The sequence below is a fragment of the Zonotrichia leucophrys genome, chromosome 12, assembly GCF_028769735.1.
Source record: "Zonotrichia leucophrys gambelii isolate GWCS_2022_RI chromosome 12, RI_Zleu_2.0, whole genome shotgun sequence".
NCBI classification, from domain to species: domain Eukaryota; kingdom Metazoa; phylum Chordata; class Aves; order Passeriformes; family Passerellidae; genus Zonotrichia; species Zonotrichia leucophrys.
The window spans coordinates 14919403-14940683 of NC_088182.1; the positions used below are offsets into that span (position 1 = coordinate 14919403).

Genomic DNA, 21281 nt, shown 5'->3' on the forward strand with positions numbered 1-21281 from the left:
CCGCCCCGGCCAATCAGACGAGGCCCTGCAGGGGGAGGTCACGTGGCACTCGGCGCGTCCTTCCGTCCGGCCGCGCGCGCGGGGCCCTCGCGCGGGAGGTGAGCGGCGCGGGGTCGCGCGCGGCGGGCGCGGCCCTGATTGGCTGCGCGTTCCCGCCTCAGGGCAGGGGGCGGCGGGGCTGCCATGGCCGAGGGGGCTCGGCCGGGCCGGGGCTGCTCCTCGCCCGCCACCGGCTGCGGCCGCGCTGTGACTGCAACCGCGGTGTGACTGCGGCGCGGCCCGTTCCGCCTCTCACACGCCCCCCTCTGTTCTCTCCTGCAGCCGCGAAGGGCGAAGGCGCCGGTGCCGCCCGGCCATGCTGGTCAGCGAGAGGCTGAAGCGCCTCTTGAGGCTGGTGCCCGGGGAGCGGCGCTTTGGCTTTTACAGGTTCCTGCCCTTCTTCTTTGTGCTCGGCGGAGCCATGGAATGGTTCATGATCAACGTCCGCATCGGCAAAGAGACCTTCTGTGAGTGCGGGGCCCCATCGGCCCAACAGCAGCGCGGGCTCGGCGGGGCCCGGCCTGGGGCGCTCCGGCCGCTCCTGGGCAGACACCGCTCCTGCTCGGGCAGCATGGGGCACTGCGGGCTCTGCCTCCCCAGCAGAAACACACAAAGATCCTGGGTTTAGGTACTGAATAAAATTGAAAGAGGATACATTTAGATTGGATATTAGGGGAAAAATTCTTTCCTCTCGGGATTGCAAGGCACAGATTGCCCAGAGAAGCTGTGGCTGCCCCACCCCTGGAAGTGTCCAAGGCCAGGTTGGATGGGGCTTGGAGAAAACTGGTCCAGCAGAAAGTGTCCCTGTCCATGACAGAGGGATAACCTTTAAGGCCCCTCTCAACTCAAACCATTCTGCAATAGTTGAAAAAGACTCCTGAGGTTTGCCAGCGTTTAAGCAGAAGTGTGGCATTATGTGAAACGTGACTTCTACAATTTAAAAAATAAGAATGAAAACAGCTCAAGAGAACTTGGCTAATGGCATTTAGTTTGTGTAAGTTAAAGCATTTATTTCTAATGTGACATTCCTCCCCTTAATAAACCCTGCTAGAAATTTTTGTGTACTTCACTGAAGGGATCAGCTCAACTGTATGTGGTGTTGGGGAGCAGGGAGGCAGGAAAAATGACTGGGAAGACCATGGAGGTGGGAATATTCCTGTGTTTTGTTGATATAAAAAAGACTAAAATACTGAAGTCAGGCTGGAAGCCCTCAGGCATTGACTTCATGCCTATAATTTAATTTCCCTTCAGCTAGTTAGGGCTTTTGTGATTTTAATTACCCTCGTGGGAAAGTAGACAAGAAGCAACTGTTTCACATTGGAAACTTAGTTTTCCTAGAAAAACATTTCATTGGGACTGATGGGAAGAACTTTGGCCTATATGGGAGAGAACCTGAGCTATTTTAAGTGGTAATAAGGATTTCTGTTGGCTTGAATTTCCAATTGCCTGTCAGTCAGCATCTGCAAGAGAAGTTTGGACTGAAAAGTTTATAAAAAGAGATGACAGGATTCATGTATTTAACACCAGCTTGCACTGGGAAAACTCTAAAACAAACATCTTTTTCTGCAGATGATGTTTACCGTAGGAAACAATCTGAAAGACAGTACGAGGCAAGGATGGAGAAAGGGGAATTTTCAGAAAGCTGAAACTCTTCAAGGGGGAGCTCCTGAGTGCTTCAACTGTACAAGTGCCAAAGCCACAGCACTGCCACGTTGAAGGTGGGGGAAGATGTTGGCTCTGCAAGATGAAATGTGATCCACACATGTGTAATAGACTCAGATGGTTCTTCCATATCTGTAATATTTGTATTTAAATGAAGTGAAAATTTCGTTGTATTTGGGCCTCTGCCCCTAATTTAATGCTTGCTTAGTGCTTTTAAATAAAGTAAACTGAGTAAACAGTCTGGCTGTTGCTTTTGTTTGCTTGGTGAAACACTTGGAAAGAAACATTACAGGGTGCATCCATCTCAGCATAATGGAAATAGTAACTTTGAGTTAGTTTCTTTTGTACTTACAGGAGCTGCTCTGGCAGCTGACTTGTTTTCTTTGCAGCGTGGCACAATTGTAACTGGATAAAGAGAGCAGAGATTTGCTGCTCAGTGTTTGCCCAGCCCACAGTGTGGAGAGTGAGCCGTGTGTGGGGCTGTGCTGTGCTGCCCAGCTCTGACAGGGAGCACAGCAATGTGCAGTCCTGGCACCCCTGAGGGGTGGGAATCCTGTCCCCAGGGCATGAGAACAGGGTGGCTGCTGTGTCCCAGCAGGGTTTGCTCCTTGCACAGGGACACTGGGAGTGCTGTGGGGTCGGTGACTGGTACAGTGTAATCTTTGGGGATCCTGCTTTGATACAATTGTTTAATTTCTGGGGGTAGGGCTGCAGGCTGAAGGTGCAACAAAGAAGCCAAATCTTAAGATCAGCCTAAAACCAACCCCAAGGGAGTTCATGCACTCACAGGGGTTCCTGTGCTCCTCCTGCCAGCCTTTGTAAGCCTTCATCAACTCAGAGACAGGGGCAGCTCTGTAGAGATCAAGGTGCAGGTTCTCCACTTGCAAAACAAAGGGGAGCCTTCCTGTTGTGCCTTCCAAGGACTCAACCTGGAGGGTTAGTGCTTCTTGGGTTTTCAAGGGATAAAAGCTGACAGAATTAAAGATTGACTATGTCACTGCATATTTTGACTGAGCAGCAAGTGAGTAACTTGAGGAAAGCCTCTATTTATTCCTCTAGAATAAGAACCTTTGACTTTAGCTCCAAGGTAGAGCCCAAAACTCATGAACAAGCTCATTTTGCAGTCACAGACCATCACACTGAAGTCAACCCCGACTGTAGCAGTAAAGAATAAAGCAATAATGAAAAAGCCAGATTTTGAAAACTCCTGAGCTTTAGCTTCATGAGATTTTATTTCTTGAGCTTTTTGAAACTCTCTTGTGCTCTGTTGTCATAAAACAAGTTAAGTTTTTCAATATATGGGGTTTTTTTTCAAGCAAGAGCCCTGTGCCCTAGTTATTTCTCTGGACTCAGGAGCCTGATGTGAAAACTTCCTGAGGCTTCCCTGAAGCACTCAGAGTGTTCCACAGGCAGTGTGAGCCAAGCCCAGTTCTCACTTCAGACCTCTTGTTTTGCAGTGACTGTTTCCCTTGGCAGCTGAGAGCACCAGGCACATCTGGAAGATCTCAGGGATGTCTCCAGCCAGGTGAACAGAGGGAGGGAGGCTGCAGTCACTCACAAGATGTCTGGTGTCAGGAGTTCCGTGTCACTGATGCTGCAGGAATAAAATCCTCTGAGTGGGCATTGCACCACTTCAGGCAACACAGAGCTGTTATCACAGAATATGAAGCTTGACATTTAGAAATCTGAGCTGCAGTCTCCAATCCTCAGTGTGTTTGCTAGTGCTGACCCCTTAGCATTTTTAGATTTTGCCAGTCTCTCACTAATGCTGGAAATCAGAATAGCTGCAATTCCCCACTCTAAAATTCCAGCCCATTTCACCACAGCCAAGCAAACTCGGGGATTTAGTATCAGTTTTAAACTACAGCCCATCTTCAACAACCAAAGCCTTCATTTGGTTTTGCAGTTTTATTCCTGCTGACTTCTAACTTTGTGCTCTTTGCCTTCCCCAGTACTTTCTGACTCTCATATCCCTGTCTCCCTCCCTCCCTGCAGCTTCCCCCATCCATCTGCTGTGGCAAAGGGAACAGGGAGGAAGCAAGAGCTCTCCTTTGGCTCAGCACTCAGGCTGCTCCAGGCTGCTGGAGTGAGCCAGGGTCACAGCTTTCACTTCCAGCCCTGCCACCTCCAGGGCTGAGCACATCCCTTCCTTCTGCAGGGAATTCAGCTGTGTCCACCTGGAGCACAGCTCACACCCACCAACAGCATTTCATGTGTTCTGCAATGGCCACAGCTTCTGGGTGAGACTCAGCAAAGTAACCCTGCTGCAAGCTTTCCAAACTGTGCAAGTCAGGGCAAGATTGATACCAAGCATGGAAAAATTCAACTGAGTAAGGCAGCAGCAGTAAAAAGTCACCTGGGAACAAACAGTGATACCCACACTCAACTCAAGCAGTGCTGCTCACCACTCCAGCATTCGAGAGGGGACAACTCCACCACCAATCCAGAATGCTTCTGTGGAAAAAATGGATCTGTTGATCATTCCCCTGCAGCTGTGCACACAAGGATCTGCTGAAAAACCTGTGGTGAGCCAGGGAAGAGCTGAAAGAAGTTATGGTCAAGGAAGGGTGTTTGTGCCATCCTGCATTCCTCCCTGGCTGCAGCAGTTTTGTCTATGCTTTTCAAAAGCAGCAAAAGGAAGTAACAACCATCTGATGTATTCGGGAATCTTTCCTTGGTGTAAATCTCTTCCTGTCATCAGTGGAGGCATGCTTTCACTTTGGAGTTAATGCACATTAACTGCAGCTGCATTCTGCTCCTGGCTGTCCCCAGCTCCTTCAGAGAAAGAGGAAAAAAATCTTCCTGCCACTGGTGGGATGCATGCTACTTCTGAGGAACTTCCTGAAATCATGGATGCTGGTGCTTTATACCCAAGATGAGGGTCAAATCAGACTCACTGGCAAATGCAGTTGGCAAATTTAATATGAGGTTTCATTCATCATGAATCAAAATTTCACTGAATCAGAGCTCACACAACGTTCAGTACCCAGACATTCTGAAACTTCGATTTTGTGCACCTGTAGCTAAGAGCTCCATACATTTATGGTTGATCTTTAGTATCTCAGACTGAGCAAATAAGATGTGGAGGATGATTAGAATTAGTTTCCTCTGGGCAACTGCAACAGAAGGGTAGAAGTGTTGTGAAGCTGGCAGCCTGTATGAAAGGCAGCATTTATCCCCCAGGCTGAAAACATGGCTGTGTGTTAATTAAGTAATGCTGTGTTCTGACTGTTTAAATAGCTCTGTAAATTGTATGCCAGGCACCTTGAGAGGTTCCTGTCACTTAATTTTTCTTGAAGTTTGTACAGAAAATTTCTATCCTTGGTTCTAATTGAATTGTGTAAAAGATGCTTTTTCCATGTTACTCATCTAATTCCCTCTATTAAACAGCCACATGAAAGACAATCCTGAACCACATTAGCTTCCATATGAAATTAAAGCTTGCTGTTTATTTTCAAACCAATTAATAAGGGGGCATCTGGGACTGACTGAATCTTACCGCCTCCACTCAGCTGGTTCCCAGTGCTTCAGCTATTTTTCAAGGTTCACTGTTCAGCTCGTGATGGCTCAATTTCCAACACAACTGCTCTTATCACCTACAGGAACACCTCAAAATACACAGGTCAATAGAAAAAGGATATTTTATCCACACACAAGCACACATGTACCAAGGACTTGAGAACATCTGGATCAGCTACAGCCAGAATTACTTGAAATAAAATCCTAATAGAAATCTTAATGGAACACTCAAACCTGGTTAATCCAAAACACTTTGCAAACTATTTTTATTCAAATTAAAAAGACTCAGGTAAACAAAGTGATGGTACATACATGTTATAAACCTGGTTAGCAGCTCAGCCTTCAGCAGTACAAGATCTAATGAAAAGCCAAGCATGGATAAACCAGGTACAAAAACATATGCTGAAAAAAAGTCACCAACATCAACGTTTTGAATTTTTACACAAACAGTAAATTTTCTCATGGAAGGGAAGGACTGAGGAAGAGAACAAATAATTATTAGTTGTCTCCAACTGGTTTATGAAAATACCTGTCCTGGTTTTATCTATTTTCCACTCTCACAGAAGCCAACCATTGCCCACACATCCTTTTATTTTAATATGAAAGTTTTGTTTATGCCAGTACAATGAACGGCAGTGAAAAACAGATGAGGGGCTCAAACACCCACAAAGAGAAAAAGAGACAGACAGACATGTCTTTTTTTTTTTTTTAAACCAGAGTGAGAAAAGTTTCTTTTGCTGGTTTTGAATTCTAGACTGTAGCCATTATATCCTAAATTTCACTGCAATCGACTGAAATGCCTCCAGTATAGAGAGAAACGATTTTGAAATAAATAAGGCTTAAAATAATTGATCAGGGCCAGCCCAGTGGCTTAGTGGTAGTGCTCTGCACTGCCTTGAGGGAGGAGCCAGGTTTTGTTTGCACTTCCAATCTCTTGCTCCTGGGCCAGAAAGAGCAGTGAAAGGAGGGATTCAGCTGCTCGGCAGGAGAGAGCCAGTGCTGCACATCTGCTCATCACTGACCTTCAGATAAATTAAACATCTGAGTTATACAGGCTCCAAAGGGAGTCCCATCCAGTCCTCAAAAGAAAATAAATAAAACAATAATTTAATTAAAATTCATCCCAGGTTCTTTGGTGTAATTTTTGTTAATGCTGAGGAGTAGGAGAATCTGGTGGTGTATTAGTACAATCCATGATAGTTCCAAATAGTCAAAAACTAGGATTTTGCTGCCTGATTCACTTCAACATCCCATCTTTGTGGCTAAAACCTGCAAAACCTATAGTAACATAAACACATTTCATAGGGGTGGTCTAAGACTATTCAATTTCTACTTTATTAAATAAAATTGGAAATTTACAAAGGCCAGTAAAGAAGTTATGTACCATGGGTGTGCTATTTGTAGAGTTCAAAACTGTCATTTCCCTCTATGTTGTTTTGCTCCATTTCCTTCACATCCATTGCACATGTGACCTAAACTAACTTTAAGTGCCTATTTGTAATTACCTGGGGTATTTTGTGCAATGACTGGAAGATTGCAATAGGAGAGGGAGAAGAATTGGCCAGTAAAATTAAATCACAGTTTATACTTGCAAGGTCACTTCCCTCATGAGTATTAATTACATCAGCAAAACAAAGCCCAAGGTATCCAGTATTTGAAGGAAAATATTTAATTTAACCTTCTGCCAAATATACTTAAATGAAAATGTTCTGTACCAACAGACTTTAGAACTCATTTCCACATGATGAACATCTCTAGCATAAATGAAGTGTATCAGTAAATAATTTCATTTGGGCTGAGTTGGAGTGCCCACATTCCTGCTGACTTTTCCCAAATTCATAGAGCTTTCCCAGTTACTTAAAGCAATCCAAAAGTATTAATTCTTTTTCCAAAATTAAATAAATGAAAATATTTACCTTTAAACAAATAACTTTGTAGTCCAAAAGGTTGGTTAGTTGAGGACAGGTAAGTTTTTAGCAGAAGGCAGCCACAGCCTTGAAATTTGGCAAGAAGAGTCAATACCTACTTTACTTAGATAAAAAAAAAACCAAAAAAAAAAACCAAAAAAACCCCCAAAACAACCCCAATCCCAAACCCTTTGAAGGCTGCAATGCAAGTACTCTATTTCTCCAATGTACTGGGTATGCTGACCTTACACATACCATACAGCAGTATCTTACTTTCAAGTTAATTTAAGCATCAAATTTAACTCCAATTTGCATTGCAAAACTTTCACTAAGGTTAATGAATACACTTAAAGAAAGCATACAAAAATGTCTTACAATGCCCAATTGTGTGAATTTCAAAAAACATCACATTACTTTACTAACAGAACAACTCCACTTTTCTCCCCTAACTTACCTTCCAAGACCTGGGCTGGTTCTGAGTTCTGTGAGCCTCTTGCAGCACAGACAGAAGCTCCCAGGGAAGGGAAGGAGCTTCCCTGTCCCACTGCTGGGTGTTGGGGACATCACAGAACCCCCAGCACAGGCCATGGCAGATGAAACACTTCCCCTCTAAGGGCCTGCCAGCACAGGGGCTGTGTTACTGATTTAGGATCACAATGGCCTCGGCTACACAGTTAAATAACTGGACAGGACTGGACAACATGAGCAGTCAGGACACCCTTGTCCTGTCCACACCAGCACTTCCAGGGCTGCTGTGGCCCACCCAGCTGCCTCAGTGTTGACTTGGAATGCCAATTCTCCTTGGTGCCAAAGCACATCTTACCTTTAGCTTCTTTAAAGAGATCCTCCCTGTTCACACCCGAGCAGTTCTGCCCGAAGTGGCCAGCACACACAAGCACAGGTACACACATTCTCATAGGATGTAAACTATGACTACTTCACATTCCACTGTATCAATCTGTAAAGACTTTGTTTTCCTTTTTTTTTTTTTATATAAAAACAATGGCATCAGATTCTCAGCAATAAAGTATAAGAAAGATGAATCCTTGACTACACTCAACCAATTATGAAATCGCCTTTCAAACAAAGGAAACATATGCAAAAAATCTGTGTATTCGATAAAGTCAACTTAATATAACAAAAAGTGAAATATGCTTATTAAAAGTGTCCTTATATAAAAATGGTCTTGCAATGTACAGTAAAATGCAATACAAATTATTGTTGGTTATCTCTTGCCACCCAGCAAGCAGAGCAGCCATTGTCCTGGGCTGTGCCTACACGTTCTCCAGGTTGTAGGCCTGGCGGATGTTGAGGGTGTCGCGCAGCATCAGGTCCCGCAGGCGCCACAGCGCGTCGGCCATGGTGGTGTGGGCGCCCTTGCTCTTGAGCCAGTGCGAGGGCAGGCGGCTCTCCTGCTCCTTGGACAGGTGCACGTCCCGTCTGCGTGCTGCAAAACCAACAAGGGCTCCATTACCTCACTGTCACACCGCGTCCGCTCCGGCCAGCTACTGACCCAGCCCACGCGGCCTTACACAGACAATGCAAAGACCAGAAGCGCTCTTTTCCATGTGGGGACAAATGTCCTCTGATTACTGACTTGGGAGGAGACACCTCAGGCTCTGGTGACTCCCCAGGTGAGAAAGAGGGCATGACCTGATGGCAGGGGGAGGGGAACATGACTCTTATACCCCGGAGGAGGCTCACAAATGTCACACACATCTTTTATGAACAATCCTTTCCTTGGCATTCTTTCCTCCTGAGAAGCTGAGAGGCCTCAGGAACAAAGTGTAAACAATGATTATCTGCTGCTGTGGAATGCAACAGGTGGATCTGTGATTGGTCTCATAGACTTGTTCCTAATTAATGCCCAGCTAGCTCAGACTTTCTGTCTGAAACACAAGCCTTTGTTATCATTCTTTCTTTTTCTATTCTTAGCTAGCCTTCTGATGAAATCCTTTCTTCTATTCTTGTAGTATAGTTTTAATATAATATGTATCATAAAATAATAAATCAGCCTTCTGAAACATGGAGTCAGATCCTTGTCTTTTCCCTCATCCTCGGACCCCTGTGAACACGGTCACACACAAGCAATGGGATATAAGAGGGGATGGGCAGGGGGAAGGACTGACCAGGGAAGAAAGAGACCACCAGGGTTAACACTTAGGGGGGAAAAAAGGGGAAGACCATGAGGTCATAGGATACAAATCATGTGAACAGTGCAAATTACCGAAACACCCAGTGCAAACAACTAAGTAACTATTTAGTGCAACACAACACCTCATGGCTTATTCTAGAGAAAGGCAAATGTAACTCTACAATGTAAGGTATAACACAACACCTCATGGCTTATTCTAGAGAAAGGCAAATGTAACTCTACAATGTAAGGTATTCTACTTTTGCTCCTAGTATTTAACCCCATACCATTGAGCTTAAATCTTAGGTTTATGCAGAGCTGGTGGAATTTGCCCGTGGATAACACATATACTCTCAATCTGTTGATCTATCCTTAGGAATTAATTACATGTGTATGTTTTAATAAGCAAACAGCAGATGCATGTTGCATTTTCTATGAAAGCAAAAATAACGGGTTATGAGGAACCCAAAGCCTTACCTGCAAGGGTCTGGTCCCACTTGCTGATGCTGTTGGACTCAGCACTGAGCCCCTCAATGTATTTCAGGTAGGCTTCAGAATGGAGGAGCCTCTGTGTCTTTGGTGGCGGGGACACGAACATGGGCGTGCTGGGCTGCTGCATGACGGGCTGGCTGGCGGGGCTCTGCCCGGGGTACGGCGGCGGCGCCTGCTGGCCCGGCGGGCCCAGGATCCCGATCTGAAAGGGAAACCAGCCAGGGCTCACACCCAGGGCACTGCAGGCAACACCCCAGCCTCGGGGCAGCCTCCTGCAATGGAGCTTCAACTGAGCTCATGTGCAAAAGCCTGAGGAAATTTCCCTGGAGATGCACGGAGAAAGGAAGTGCAAACCAACCATTCATACTCAACAGACATTGTTCATATTTCTGATTTATGTAAATATACTCTCATTTGTAGCCATGTTATTTTCTGAAAAATCCCTTCCTGAGGATTTTTTCCTCCTGAGAAGTTGAGAGGCCTCAGGAACAAAATGTAAACAACGATTATCTGCTGCTGTGGAATGCAACAGGTGCATCTGTGATTGGTCCCATGTGGTTGTTTCTAATTAATGGCCAATCACAGTCCTGCTGTCCGGACTGTCTCAGTAAGTCACAAGCCTATCTTATAATTCTTTTTCTATTCTTAGCTAGCCTTCTGATGAAATCCTTTCTTCTATTCCTTTTAGTATAGCTTTAATGTAATATATATCATAAAATAATAAATCAAGCCTTCTGAAACATGGAGTCAGATCCTCGTCTCTTCCCTCATCCTAAGACCCCTGTGAAAACCGTCACACTCATTATCATCACCGTATCTCTTCTAACCTTAATTACACCTTTTATCTCCTTTTTGTTTCATTTCTTCTCCAATTTGATCTGAAATACTGTGGTCTATGAAGTGCAAAATTTAACTCTAACACATCTAATCCAAACTGATATGGATCCTTGGATAACTGGGTTATTTCCACAGAATAACTGTCAGGCAAAAATCTCAGGCAGGAAAATTGCCAGTCATACAGAAGAATTCCCACCACTGTGCTTAACCAGCAGCCCAGCAGCACTGAGAACTCTTAGGACAGACATCCTGTGGTCTGGAATAACTCACTGTCATGACATCAACACTTTACCACTTAACTTCTGGTAGTCACAGAATCACAGAATAGTTTGGGTTGAAAGAGGCCTTAAAGCTCATCCTATTCCAACCCTCTGCCATGTGCAGAGACACCTTCCCCTAGACCAGGTCACTCCAAGCCCCACCCAACCTGGCCTTAAATGACTCCAGGGGTGGGGCAGCCACAGCTACTCTGGGCACCCTGTGTCAGTGCCTCTGAATAAATAACTTCCTCCCAGCATCTAAGCTAAACATCTCCTCTTTTAGTTTAAAACTATACCCCTGCCTCCGACCACTATCTGCCCATGCATAGCCACCCTCATTCCTTTTCTTTAAAAATGATGCAAAAATTTGGTCAGTAAAATTTGGAATGTTCCAAACAGTAAACCTGCATTAATCACTGAGAAGAAACATCAGATCATCACAGTTACCCAAACTCATAAATTGTGAACTGCCAATGAACATTTGCTTCATCAGTTTGTGAAATATGAATATTTTTTACCTATTCATCAAGAGCTGATAAAATGGGCAGTGTCCTCTCTGTGTCACAAAGCATGCAAAACCTAAACTATCAGCATTTTCACACTATGCTGAAATGACTCAGTTTAGTAGCAAACTAAGACAAAACACTGCCTTGTTTATACTGAAGTTACCTCACTGGACCAACCTACTGACTGTAACAATTCCACCATCAAATACAGACATACACTCTGAGATATTAACTGGTTCTAAACACATCAGAATATTTCATTTCTGTTGTCCTTGGGAAAGCCTGTGTGCATCCCTACATGTCTGAACTGGGATGTTGCTCAAGTGACAATTCTGAGCCTTAGAGCCTCATAAACAAAACAAAAATGACTCACCTGCTGTCCAAAAGGACTTGCTCCTGGTGCTGGAGTGCCTACCATAGGGGACACATTTTGGCCTATAACACCTATATTCCAAAATATAAAATAATTAGTCTTACTTCAGAGCAGTGACAAATACCTTTTTGGTCTTCAATAGCAGAATTTATACTTTGATATCACTGCTCACAGTTATTTTAAGTAGACGTACAACATTCAAATACCCCCCTCACCCCTGATAAAAAATTTCACAAGTTTCTGAATGAAAAAAAACAAAAAGCCAACATGACAACTACCAAACATTGATATATGGCCTGTTGAATTATTTAAGTTAGAGAAATGCACACTGAATAGGTTTTGCTTTTCAGGTGTTTTTCATGTTACTTAGTGATTGCCTGACTGCATCTTTTCATTTAGAATATATTTGGCTACACAGGATCTTCCTGAAGTCCTTTCCTTTAAGAAAGGAAATGCTGATCTGCTTTAGCAACATTTAACATTTCCTTGTGTTCAGTTTTGTAAAATATTTTCACAGCAGGATAAAATTCAAGCCTTTGCCCAAATTCTGTTACTTCTCACTAATACAAACTACATACAACTTGCAGGTTAAGCTGCAATAGCCTTAAATAAGAACAAGGAATATTTGAAATCAATGTCAAAAAAAAAAAGCTGTTTTTCTCAAGCATATTGGGACTCCTCCCTCCTGCATAGAGTGCAGCACAGCTGTATCAGTCTTACATACAAAAATGTACAGATCTAAATGAGAGTCATGCAGTTCCTGACATTTGACATACAGATGCTTGGAAGTTATGTGTGCTGCTGCTTTTCTTTCTGTTTGTGCCACTTCTCATGCTCATTCATTGGAAAAGCTGCAGACTAACTGTGCTCTTCCTGAGGTTTAATTTCCATGAATTAAATGCATGATTTCTATATCAGTGATCAAAGGATGTGCCACTGGGTTTCACTCACTAAAGGGTTTTTCAAGCGCACTTTCCATTTGATCACAGCTCCCATTTAAATGTATCTGTCAGAAGTTGGGAAAAACATTGGCAACACAAGCCTTGGGATTGGTCCAAAGGGAAGGAAGGGCTCTGGAGGAGGGCACCCTTCCCAGCATCAGAGCACAGCTTCACCCTCAGCCTGCTGTGCCCAGCTCAGCACCACTCCACTCCCAGACATTGTTTCTTTGCTAATGCACATCCTGTCAGTTTTCCACACAAACATCCAGCCCACGGCAGCGGGAACAGCCCTTCAGAGGGATGCAGTGTCCTGGATTCACCTCCCACATGCTTGGCTGCTGCTGTGCTGCTCCCTCTAGGTGCCATGGCAGGGAATCCACAGCCCAGCCAAGCTGCAGGGCGGTGCTGACGGACTTCAGAAACACCAGGCAAGCAAACAAAACCTCCCCAACTCACATCATTTATGTACAGATTCATAAAATTCTTAACAGAGCTTCTGATAAACACACTTGCAAGGGGGTAGGGAGAGGCAAATGAGACCATTTTGTCCACAGCTTGTTTACTGCTGAACAGAGGGATGGCACATCTTTTTCACAGGCACATGAGTTATCAGAGGTAAAAAATGAATCAGTAGGAAACAGGAAGAGAGGCCAGACAAATGTTTTTCACCTTAATTGGGACATATTAATGGCATTAACATTGGCAAAATATTTGTTTCATTTAAGCCTCACTTTTCATCAAAAGTGTGGCAAAAATACAGTAAATGCAGAAGAAATGCTCTCAAAAATCAATTCAAGATTTTGCCACAGAGAATACTGAATTCACACGTGTTTCTAGTCACTGTTTCATTAGCAAGCTTTAAGCTGAACATTGTTTTACAGTAACACATCACTGCCCCAGTGGCCAAGGAGTCTCACATGACCAGGCTCACTTCAGTGCAGACTGACATTAACACACTGAAAAAGACTCTGGTAAGGAAAGAGAACAATAAATTTCATTTATAAGCCCACTTCAAATAAGAAAAGGATGAGTGCAGAGACACTGTTCAAATGACATAAGGATATGAACAGGCTGATTTCACCTTTTCACACTTCTGATAAACTCAAGTACAATCACCAGGGCTTTTTTGGCTGGAACAAACCTCCTGCTGGAGCAGCACCAGTTTCTCCAGCACCCTCTCCCTGAGGGTTCACTGGCCATGCTGCAGTGTCAGTGCTTTGCACACCCCTCACATTCAGCAGTGCTGCTGCTCACAAACCAAAGGCACAACCAGAACAAGCTGCAGAGAACTCCTGTAAGAATGGGTCAAACCAAGTACATGACAATGAAATAAAGAGGGAATGAGGATGAGGCTCTTACCGGGTGCTGGGATGCCTGGGATGCCTGGCATACCTGGCGGGAGTTGGTGGGGTGGGGGCACCCCTGGGTGAAGTGGCTGCATGCTGCCCATGCTAACAATGCCATCAACTGGGCCCTGCAAAGGTGGCAGCACCGGTGGATAGCCACTTATCATGCCTTGAAGGACACAACAAATTTCAAACATGCATCAATAACATGCAATATGGTCTACACAGTATGCACAGACATGCACTATCCACACACACACATAAAAAAAAGCACCTTTAGTACAGCAAGACAGTACTACAATTAGTATCTTGCAAAAAAAAAAAAAAAACCAAAACAAAAACTAAAAATAAATATGAAACACTATACTTTTGATGAATTAGTATTTAGTGTATTTGTATGCTTCTCACAGGGCAATAAATGTTGAATATTCAGATATGTTAACACAAGGAATAAATTCAGCCACAATTAAATGTTACTAATGCAAGCAGTTTTAATACAGCTTAAAGCTCTGCCATCGGCATACAGATTGCAAACACAACACTGACTGGCCAGCCCTGCTCTGTGGGCTGCTTCAGAGGCCACAAAAACCAAATCCCAGACATGTTCCTGCAGTACACATGCAAAACTGATGCACAAAAGTCCTACAACATTCACATACTTGAAACTAATGGCAGTGATGGGTGATTTTTATTAAACCATCTCCAGAATGAACTAAGGCAGTAACACAAATGTTAAACTTGGGTTTAAAGTGCTGGGCCGCAGTAAGTTACACTCATGGCATTAGATTGAAGTGAAAGGACTTAAAGGAGCACCTGCAGTCCCTCAGAGAAATTCACTGTCCATGTCTGCAAGGTGTCTTTAGAGGAAAATCAGTGACACTGCAAACACTGTATTGTGCTGCTGCTCAAAAATTTTGTTTTCTGCATGTACAGGAAGAAAACTGAGAGCTTTCTCTGGCTTTGGCTCAGATTTTCTGCTGTCCATGTAACTGCACTATGCTTGTTAGGCCCTGGAATGTTTAATTTAAATGGATGCATTGCCAGGTAAGCAAGGAAAGGGGTTGGAAAGACAATGAAAAGATGACAGAGGACAGAAGCAGGTCCAGAGAGATGAGGTTAGTTAGAAATGCAGATTTGCTGGGGCATCTACAGTCTGCTCTAAGAAACCACCAAGCCTTTGCCACACTCCCTGTAATTCACAGAAGAAACTTTCAAAACAGAGATTTCTGGAATGAGACTGGTCAAAAACCCTCATTAGTTCTGACTGAGAACAAAGCTGTAACAAGCTCAGGGTCTAAACAGGGAGAGCAGCTACAAAATAAAAGCTAAACCCATCACTTCCTCAGGATGTTATAGAAGCAAGAAACCTCTAATACCAAAAGCTTTACATGGAGAAAACAACAGGAAAATAAAGAACTAATCTCCCCTGAGACCTCATTTTCCACAGGGCACCAAGACTGATATGTGAAATATGCTGTAAGTACCTATTTCAAATATCTGGAACCTTATCTGTACCTCTTTATTACAGGGAAATCTATATTTCTAATGGAGAAAGGAAAAGAAGAAACACAACAAAAGCCTCCTTGAAGAGCTCTCACACTGTAGCTACTGCCTGGTACCTCCAGTGCACCTGAGCTGCTGACACCTCTTCAGAGCAGGTAATGCACTTCTGAAGCTTTCAAACAAACAAACAGAAAACTCTCCAAGGAATCAAACCCATATTTATCAATCATGGAAGCTTAGTTCTACATTTCCAATTAAAATACTCAACAACTGGCTAATAAAGGTGCCATCAAACCTCCATGAGAAATAACTTCTTGTAGCTCATTCCAAGCAAGAGAAATCATTTTCTTACCCCATGTATGAACTGCAAACTTTTATTTTAAACTACCAAACATGGCCAAACTATTTCCAGCTCCCACAACTGTGATTTAGGATGTCTTTGAAATTACTTGTTCTCCTGTTTTTTTATTATAGCAATATAAGATAAGTAAACTTTTGCAATACCTAAATGTAGAAGACAACCAAAGTGCTGCACACTAAGAGAAACAAACTTCAGAAGGCTTCCAGATTTCCTGGCCCCATGGGCCATAAAGAAGTTCTGTGATGGAGAAGCTCTCTGAACTAGCAATCCAAGGATGGAGGATGTCAAAGAGGTCCAAACAGAACAAGATACTTCCAAGTAGGACTTGTGAAAACCAAAAGATGAAAGATTGTGTTTTTCTAATGGGCCACAGAAGGAGAACGAGTTTAAAAGGATCTGCTCCATCATCTATTTTAAGAAAGTATTTCCCAAAGCCAAAGTGAAGACTCTTGAGTGTTGACCTGCTCAAATAAGACAACGACCTGAAACAGAGTTTTGCTGCCACAGGAAATAAGGTAGCATGTGTAGCTGGCAGAATGCACGTTTTTGGGTAAGTTTTAAGGAAGTGTTAACAGCAAGTACCACCATCCATCAGCACCTGCCTCCAAAAACTGGAAAAGTGACTCAGTGCCAAAAAACCCAAGCACCAAACTAAGAAAACACAACCACAAGAGGATGGTATTTCTATATATTCTAGATTGAAGTAAATTATTCACAAAAGAGATCAGCACTGGGAAACTCTTTTTTCCCCCTCCTTTTTCTTAATATATGCACAGATAAGTGTACACACACACACACAAACATACACCAACGGCAAACAGTTCAGAGGGAAATTACCATGAACAGAGTGAAAAAAAGCCAAAAGAAAAACACAACTCAGTGTAAATAAATGCTTTATAACCTGGAGATCATGACCAGCTAAGGAATGTGCCTTCAGTTAAACATCAATGCAGCCTATTTACTGAAAGGGGATTTAGAGATTGTGATGAAAAACGCTTCAGGCTGTCAGCTTGAAATAAGGCCACAGCCTGTGAGATGAGAAAGAAAAAGAAAAATGACAAAAGAATAAATGGAATAATTGGAATGTCTTAAGGGAAAGTTAAAAAGACCCCAAACTCAAACCCAGATACTCAAATACTCAAATACTCATTTTTATCTACTCAACACTATTTTGACCTTGACTGAAGCAATTTAATTCTTATTTTAATTAGAAACCGGGGAAGGAAAACAACCTATCAGGTCACACCTAATTAATTTTCTCACCCATGTATGGCTGATTTCCATACAAGAATCTTCAGTGGACTACATTGTCTTCAGATCTGATCCTGAAAATACTTACTCTGAGCATACTCCCTATGAAATCAAGCCGGATTACAACTGGTAAGGAGCTCAACACCCAGCAACAGGGACCTCGTGGAAGAGTTCTCCAAGCTCAGTTCTATTCTGAAAAATAACCTGATAAAACCAGCAATGTCGTCATTTTGTCTTTGTTTCTGCAACGGCTCTAGATCCTGGTCTGCTCTGCTTACCAGTGCCTAGGAGGCAATTCTACAAAGCTTTTGCTTGGATTTAAAATCTGGGTTAGACTCTGTTGGCCTCTCACCTCCCTGATCATTAAGCCCCCAACAATTTCCCTCCTGCTTTAGCCCTGCCACAGATGCTGCATGCACTAGAAGACTATTTAGCTGCTGGCCTCCTGCCACAGCAGGGCTGAAGGTGAACTCTGCAAGGCAGAGTGAATAAACACGACTGCACACCACCAGAACAGGAGCACTGCACGAGGAGGACCCTGCTTCCCTGGACACCAGGCCACTGCTGCACTAGGCACGTTCATCATGAAGAAGGACTGAAGAGTTTGAGCTTTTGCTTCCAACGTGACCCAAGAGAGTGTTTGTTCAGAGTTATGAAGGGGGGTTGATAAAGTGGATGAGGAAAAAATGGTCATAGCTCCTACGTTTTACCTGCAACGGGTGTCAACTGCTGATTGAGCATTCCCATTGGTGTTGGTGGCGGCACCACCCCCATAAGAGCCCCGACAGGAGTGCCTGCCCGGGGGGAGGAATTCTGCTGCTGTGCTGCTCGCTCTCTCTCCTGCTGCTCAGCAACTTTAGCTGCCCGCTCTGTAAAAGTATTTTAGATTTTCAGTTCTGTTTTGTAACCCAGACTTTCAAAATATTATCTGTTCATTAAAAAGGACTAGTCAGACACTGGCATAGTTTAGTCAAATATAAAGTAGAACAGATGAATCTTTTTTATACAGCATATGATTTGATTTCATGTGGCTGCAGCTAAGACTTTTAGAGAACCTTTCATGAAAAATATTCCACAAAGTTTTATCTCTTTCTAAAAAAAAATAATTAAAATAAATAAGAAAATAAATTTTTAAAAAATTAAAATAACAAATTTGATGATAATAACACCAGTGTTACCAACATGAAGCAGCAGTCCAGCACTAGGCTCGGTCCGCACTAGGACATGGGAAAACATTCCCTGTTTTGACACCACTGGCTCAGCCAAACCAGCTGCAGCCAAGGCCAGCAGCTCTTGGGTGGATCCTCTACCAGCTGCTGTGGGAACTGAAGCCCCATGTGTGCCAGGTGTGCCCTAAAGAATGCTGCAAAGAGCAGACAGCAGTGCCAGCTGGTGGCACGGTCATTTCTGGGCTCCCCATGTATTTTACTACTGATGCAGCTGAAGAGTGGTGGCAAAATAGGGGAGCACTTGTAAAGTTTCCCTAGTGCAGATTGGTCCTTAGCTTTTGGAACATAGCAAGCAGCAGTTTGACAAACCAAAAATATTTTTCTCTGCCTCTTTCTGTCATTTCCCCGTTTGGTCCCCTATGAGTTACTTGTTTTTCTGAAGATGTCTAACTCACATTGTGCTGCTCACTGGAGGTCATGTGTGTCCTTTGTACGATGAATCTGGTCATTATCTCAATCAAGTCTCTCACTGTGACTGCAAGAACAAAAGATCTACTGCAGGGTAATCTGACCAGAGGACAATTTTATATTAAGGGAAGGGCAAAGGGTCATGGGAAGAAGAAAGAAAAAAAACAAAACCCAAGCAAACAAAAAAGGAGAAATACTGAATGCCCACTCCAGGTGCTTTGGGGGCATGCAAGTTCCTGCTTCGTTTACTCTGAACGTTGTGTCTGACTGGCACAATGAGGAACAAGGAAGAATAAATGGATGCAGAATACATCTCCAGCAATTTTCAACAACAATGAATGCAGGGCCATGAGTTCTCTCTTGCAGTTGGTGAAAGATGGAAACTGCACTAAACCAGCAATCAAGGTCCTCTGTCAAACGAAGGCTAAGAAGAAGTTCATCAAGGAGATTAAGTTATGCATCCTGCCAGTGTTACTCGCCTCCTCTAGGACATTGAACATCTACCACACTTTTGATTCCTCTAGAACCTGTTTGTGCAGCTTCTAGCACTACTTCCATACACTCAAAGACCAGTTTCATTTCCAAAGGCATTTCCTTCCTTCTTCCCACTTCTGCAATTTCAGGCAGTGATGACGACGCAGAGAAACTCCTACATTTATACAGGCAACTCAGATGCAGCTGAGCACAAAATACACAAGATATTTAAAGGCAGATCCTGAAGTAAAAAAATGAGAAAATCCTTTCCAGAGCACAGCAAGCACTTTGGGAAAAGATGAAGCAGTTGTTCTGACTCTCACCTACTTTTGGCCAGCTAAAAAACAAAAAATGGTCAGACAAAAGAGGCACAAGAGACACTCTGATGAATGAGAAATTACTGCTAAGTGTTCAGCTTTATCAGACTTCAGAGTGCTGAGGTTTGAAGAAGGACCTGACATAGGACAGTACTCAAGTTTTACCTAGCCCCTTTCCATGCCCTGACTGCCACAGAAGTCACAAATGGAATAACACTGCCAAAGGGAACTGGAGGAGATATCTGAAAGTTCGGCCTAAAGCATTCACCCTAAAACTCAATAATAAACCCAAATCACACAGGCCAGGACTTGAGATAATTCAGACATTTCCAACACATCTCAAGAGACAGGGAAGAGACCTTCTGCTTTGAACAGAGTTTTTCCTTACAACAGGCTTTTCCTTCAACCCCTTTTACTTTACTTTATTTGGCCACGCAGGCACTTCCAACACAGCCTCTTCTCAACTATTGCTAGAAAACCAACTAATACCCTGAACATAAACCAAACAAAATTTTCAGTGGGTCAAAGTGGATCTAAAATGTAAACTACTTCTCACTAGAAAATGGCAGCACCCTTTTTTTCACTGAGATGTCAAACCATGCCCACTCCCTGCTCCCTGGTTCACACCCACACCAGGGAACACTTGAATTCTGACTCGTCACAGTGGAAGGAGTGGAGTTTCTCTCCTTTCACACATGGTAAGCAAACACACTTTGGACACTATGTTACCCCATCCCAACCCCTCAAAACCAAGTAAAAGTAAGTCTAGTTCAGGGCAGACACCAAGCCAGGGAAACTGCAGCTCAAACCCCAAAAGCTTTGGAAAATTTGAATAGAGAAGGAAGATTCAATGGAAGCACACAGACAGTCATTAACACGGTGGACAAACAGAGCCTTCCTGCAGAAGTGCAGGACTTCAAGCTGCTCTAAGCAAGGAAGCAGTGACATGCCAGCCATCCTCCTGCTGAAGGATGAGGCTGTAAGGAGGCATCTGCCAATAAAAAGATCACACATGCACCTAGAAGGGTGTAAAAGGAAACAACTACAGAACAAAGTAAGGCCCCAGCAGTGTCACAAGGAAAGAGCGTTACCATTTCCCTTTCCAGCATCTGCAAAGCAAACCTGCACAGAGCAAAGGGTGCTGTGCTTCCCTCCAGAGCTGCAAAGAGGTGCTACTGAAAATCAGAAAGGACTGAGGTGGCTGAGAGTGGACAGTGACAGCATGCAAGCTTCCAGCCTCAAGATCAAAGCTGCCTTTAAGTTATGAGTGTGCAGAAAACCTATCAAATCTCATTTTCAAAGTTAGAACTGAACTGGGCCATAACTTTCCCAGATGTTGAAATGTTCCTATCCAAAGGAGCATTTTTTAAAAATAAAGTTGCATCAATACAGTGGTTAATAGTGTTGACATGCTATTAACTAGAGAAGTAACTATGGATGTTAAACCCATGTGTTTGGCTTGGGTAAGGGCTGGCTGTTAAAGATCAGCTGTATTTTATTTCAATCAAATAAAAGTTAAAACACAGTGACTATTTATAAGAAGGGAGGGAAGGAATGGAAGGAAAGGAGGGAGGGAAGAAAAGGAGGAAGGCAAAGAAAGGAAAGGAGGGAAGGAACTGAGGAAAAGAAGGGAGGAAAGGGTTGAAAGATAGGTCTAAAGTATCTCATGATTATGAAATATTCCTAGGCCTACTTCAGGATACAAAATCTCTCAACAAAATG

The 21281-nt window shown here is 43.4% G+C and overlaps 2 protein-coding genes across 17 annotated transcripts in view; one reads left to right on the forward strand and one right to left on the reverse strand.

Moving 5' to 3' along the window:
* The first annotated feature begins 17 nt into the window (after positions 1 to 17).
* LOC135453196 (ubiquinol-cytochrome c reductase complex assembly factor 5) lies at positions 18 to 1942 on the forward strand. The gene is made up of 3 exons (XM_064723986.1): positions 18 to 98; positions 322 to 506; positions 1609 to 1942. Exons 2-3 carry the CDS (start codon positions 356 to 358, stop codon positions 1683 to 1685), a joined length of 228 nt encoding a protein of 75 aa, XP_064580056.1. The 5' UTR covers positions 18 to 98; positions 322 to 355; the 3' UTR covers positions 1686 to 1942.
* Positions 1943 to 5458: 3516 nt separating this feature from the next.
* Positions 5459 to 21281, reverse strand: part of PBRM1 (polybromo 1) — a 56951-nt gene continuing 41128 nt past the window's right edge. For 8 of the 16 annotated variants that reach the window (XM_064724349.1, XM_064724353.1, XM_064724347.1 and 5 more), the window contains 5 exons: positions 17842 to 18000; positions 14030 to 14185; positions 11730 to 11800; positions 9739 to 9955; positions 5459 to 8574 (listed from right to left, as the gene is read on the reverse strand). In XM_064724349.1, coding sequence (XP_064580419.1) covers positions 8402 to 8574; positions 9739 to 9955; positions 11730 to 11800; positions 14030 to 14185; positions 17842 to 18000 — 776 coding nt within the window. In that variant the 3' untranslated portion in view covers positions 5459 to 8401. Of the gene's footprint in view, positions 8575 to 9738; positions 9956 to 11729; positions 11801 to 14029; positions 14186 to 17196; positions 17336 to 17841; positions 18001 to 21281 lie in introns of those variants that run through there. The other 8 variants (XM_064724360.1, XM_064724362.1, XM_064724358.1 and 5 more) reach the window with 3 other exon arrangements.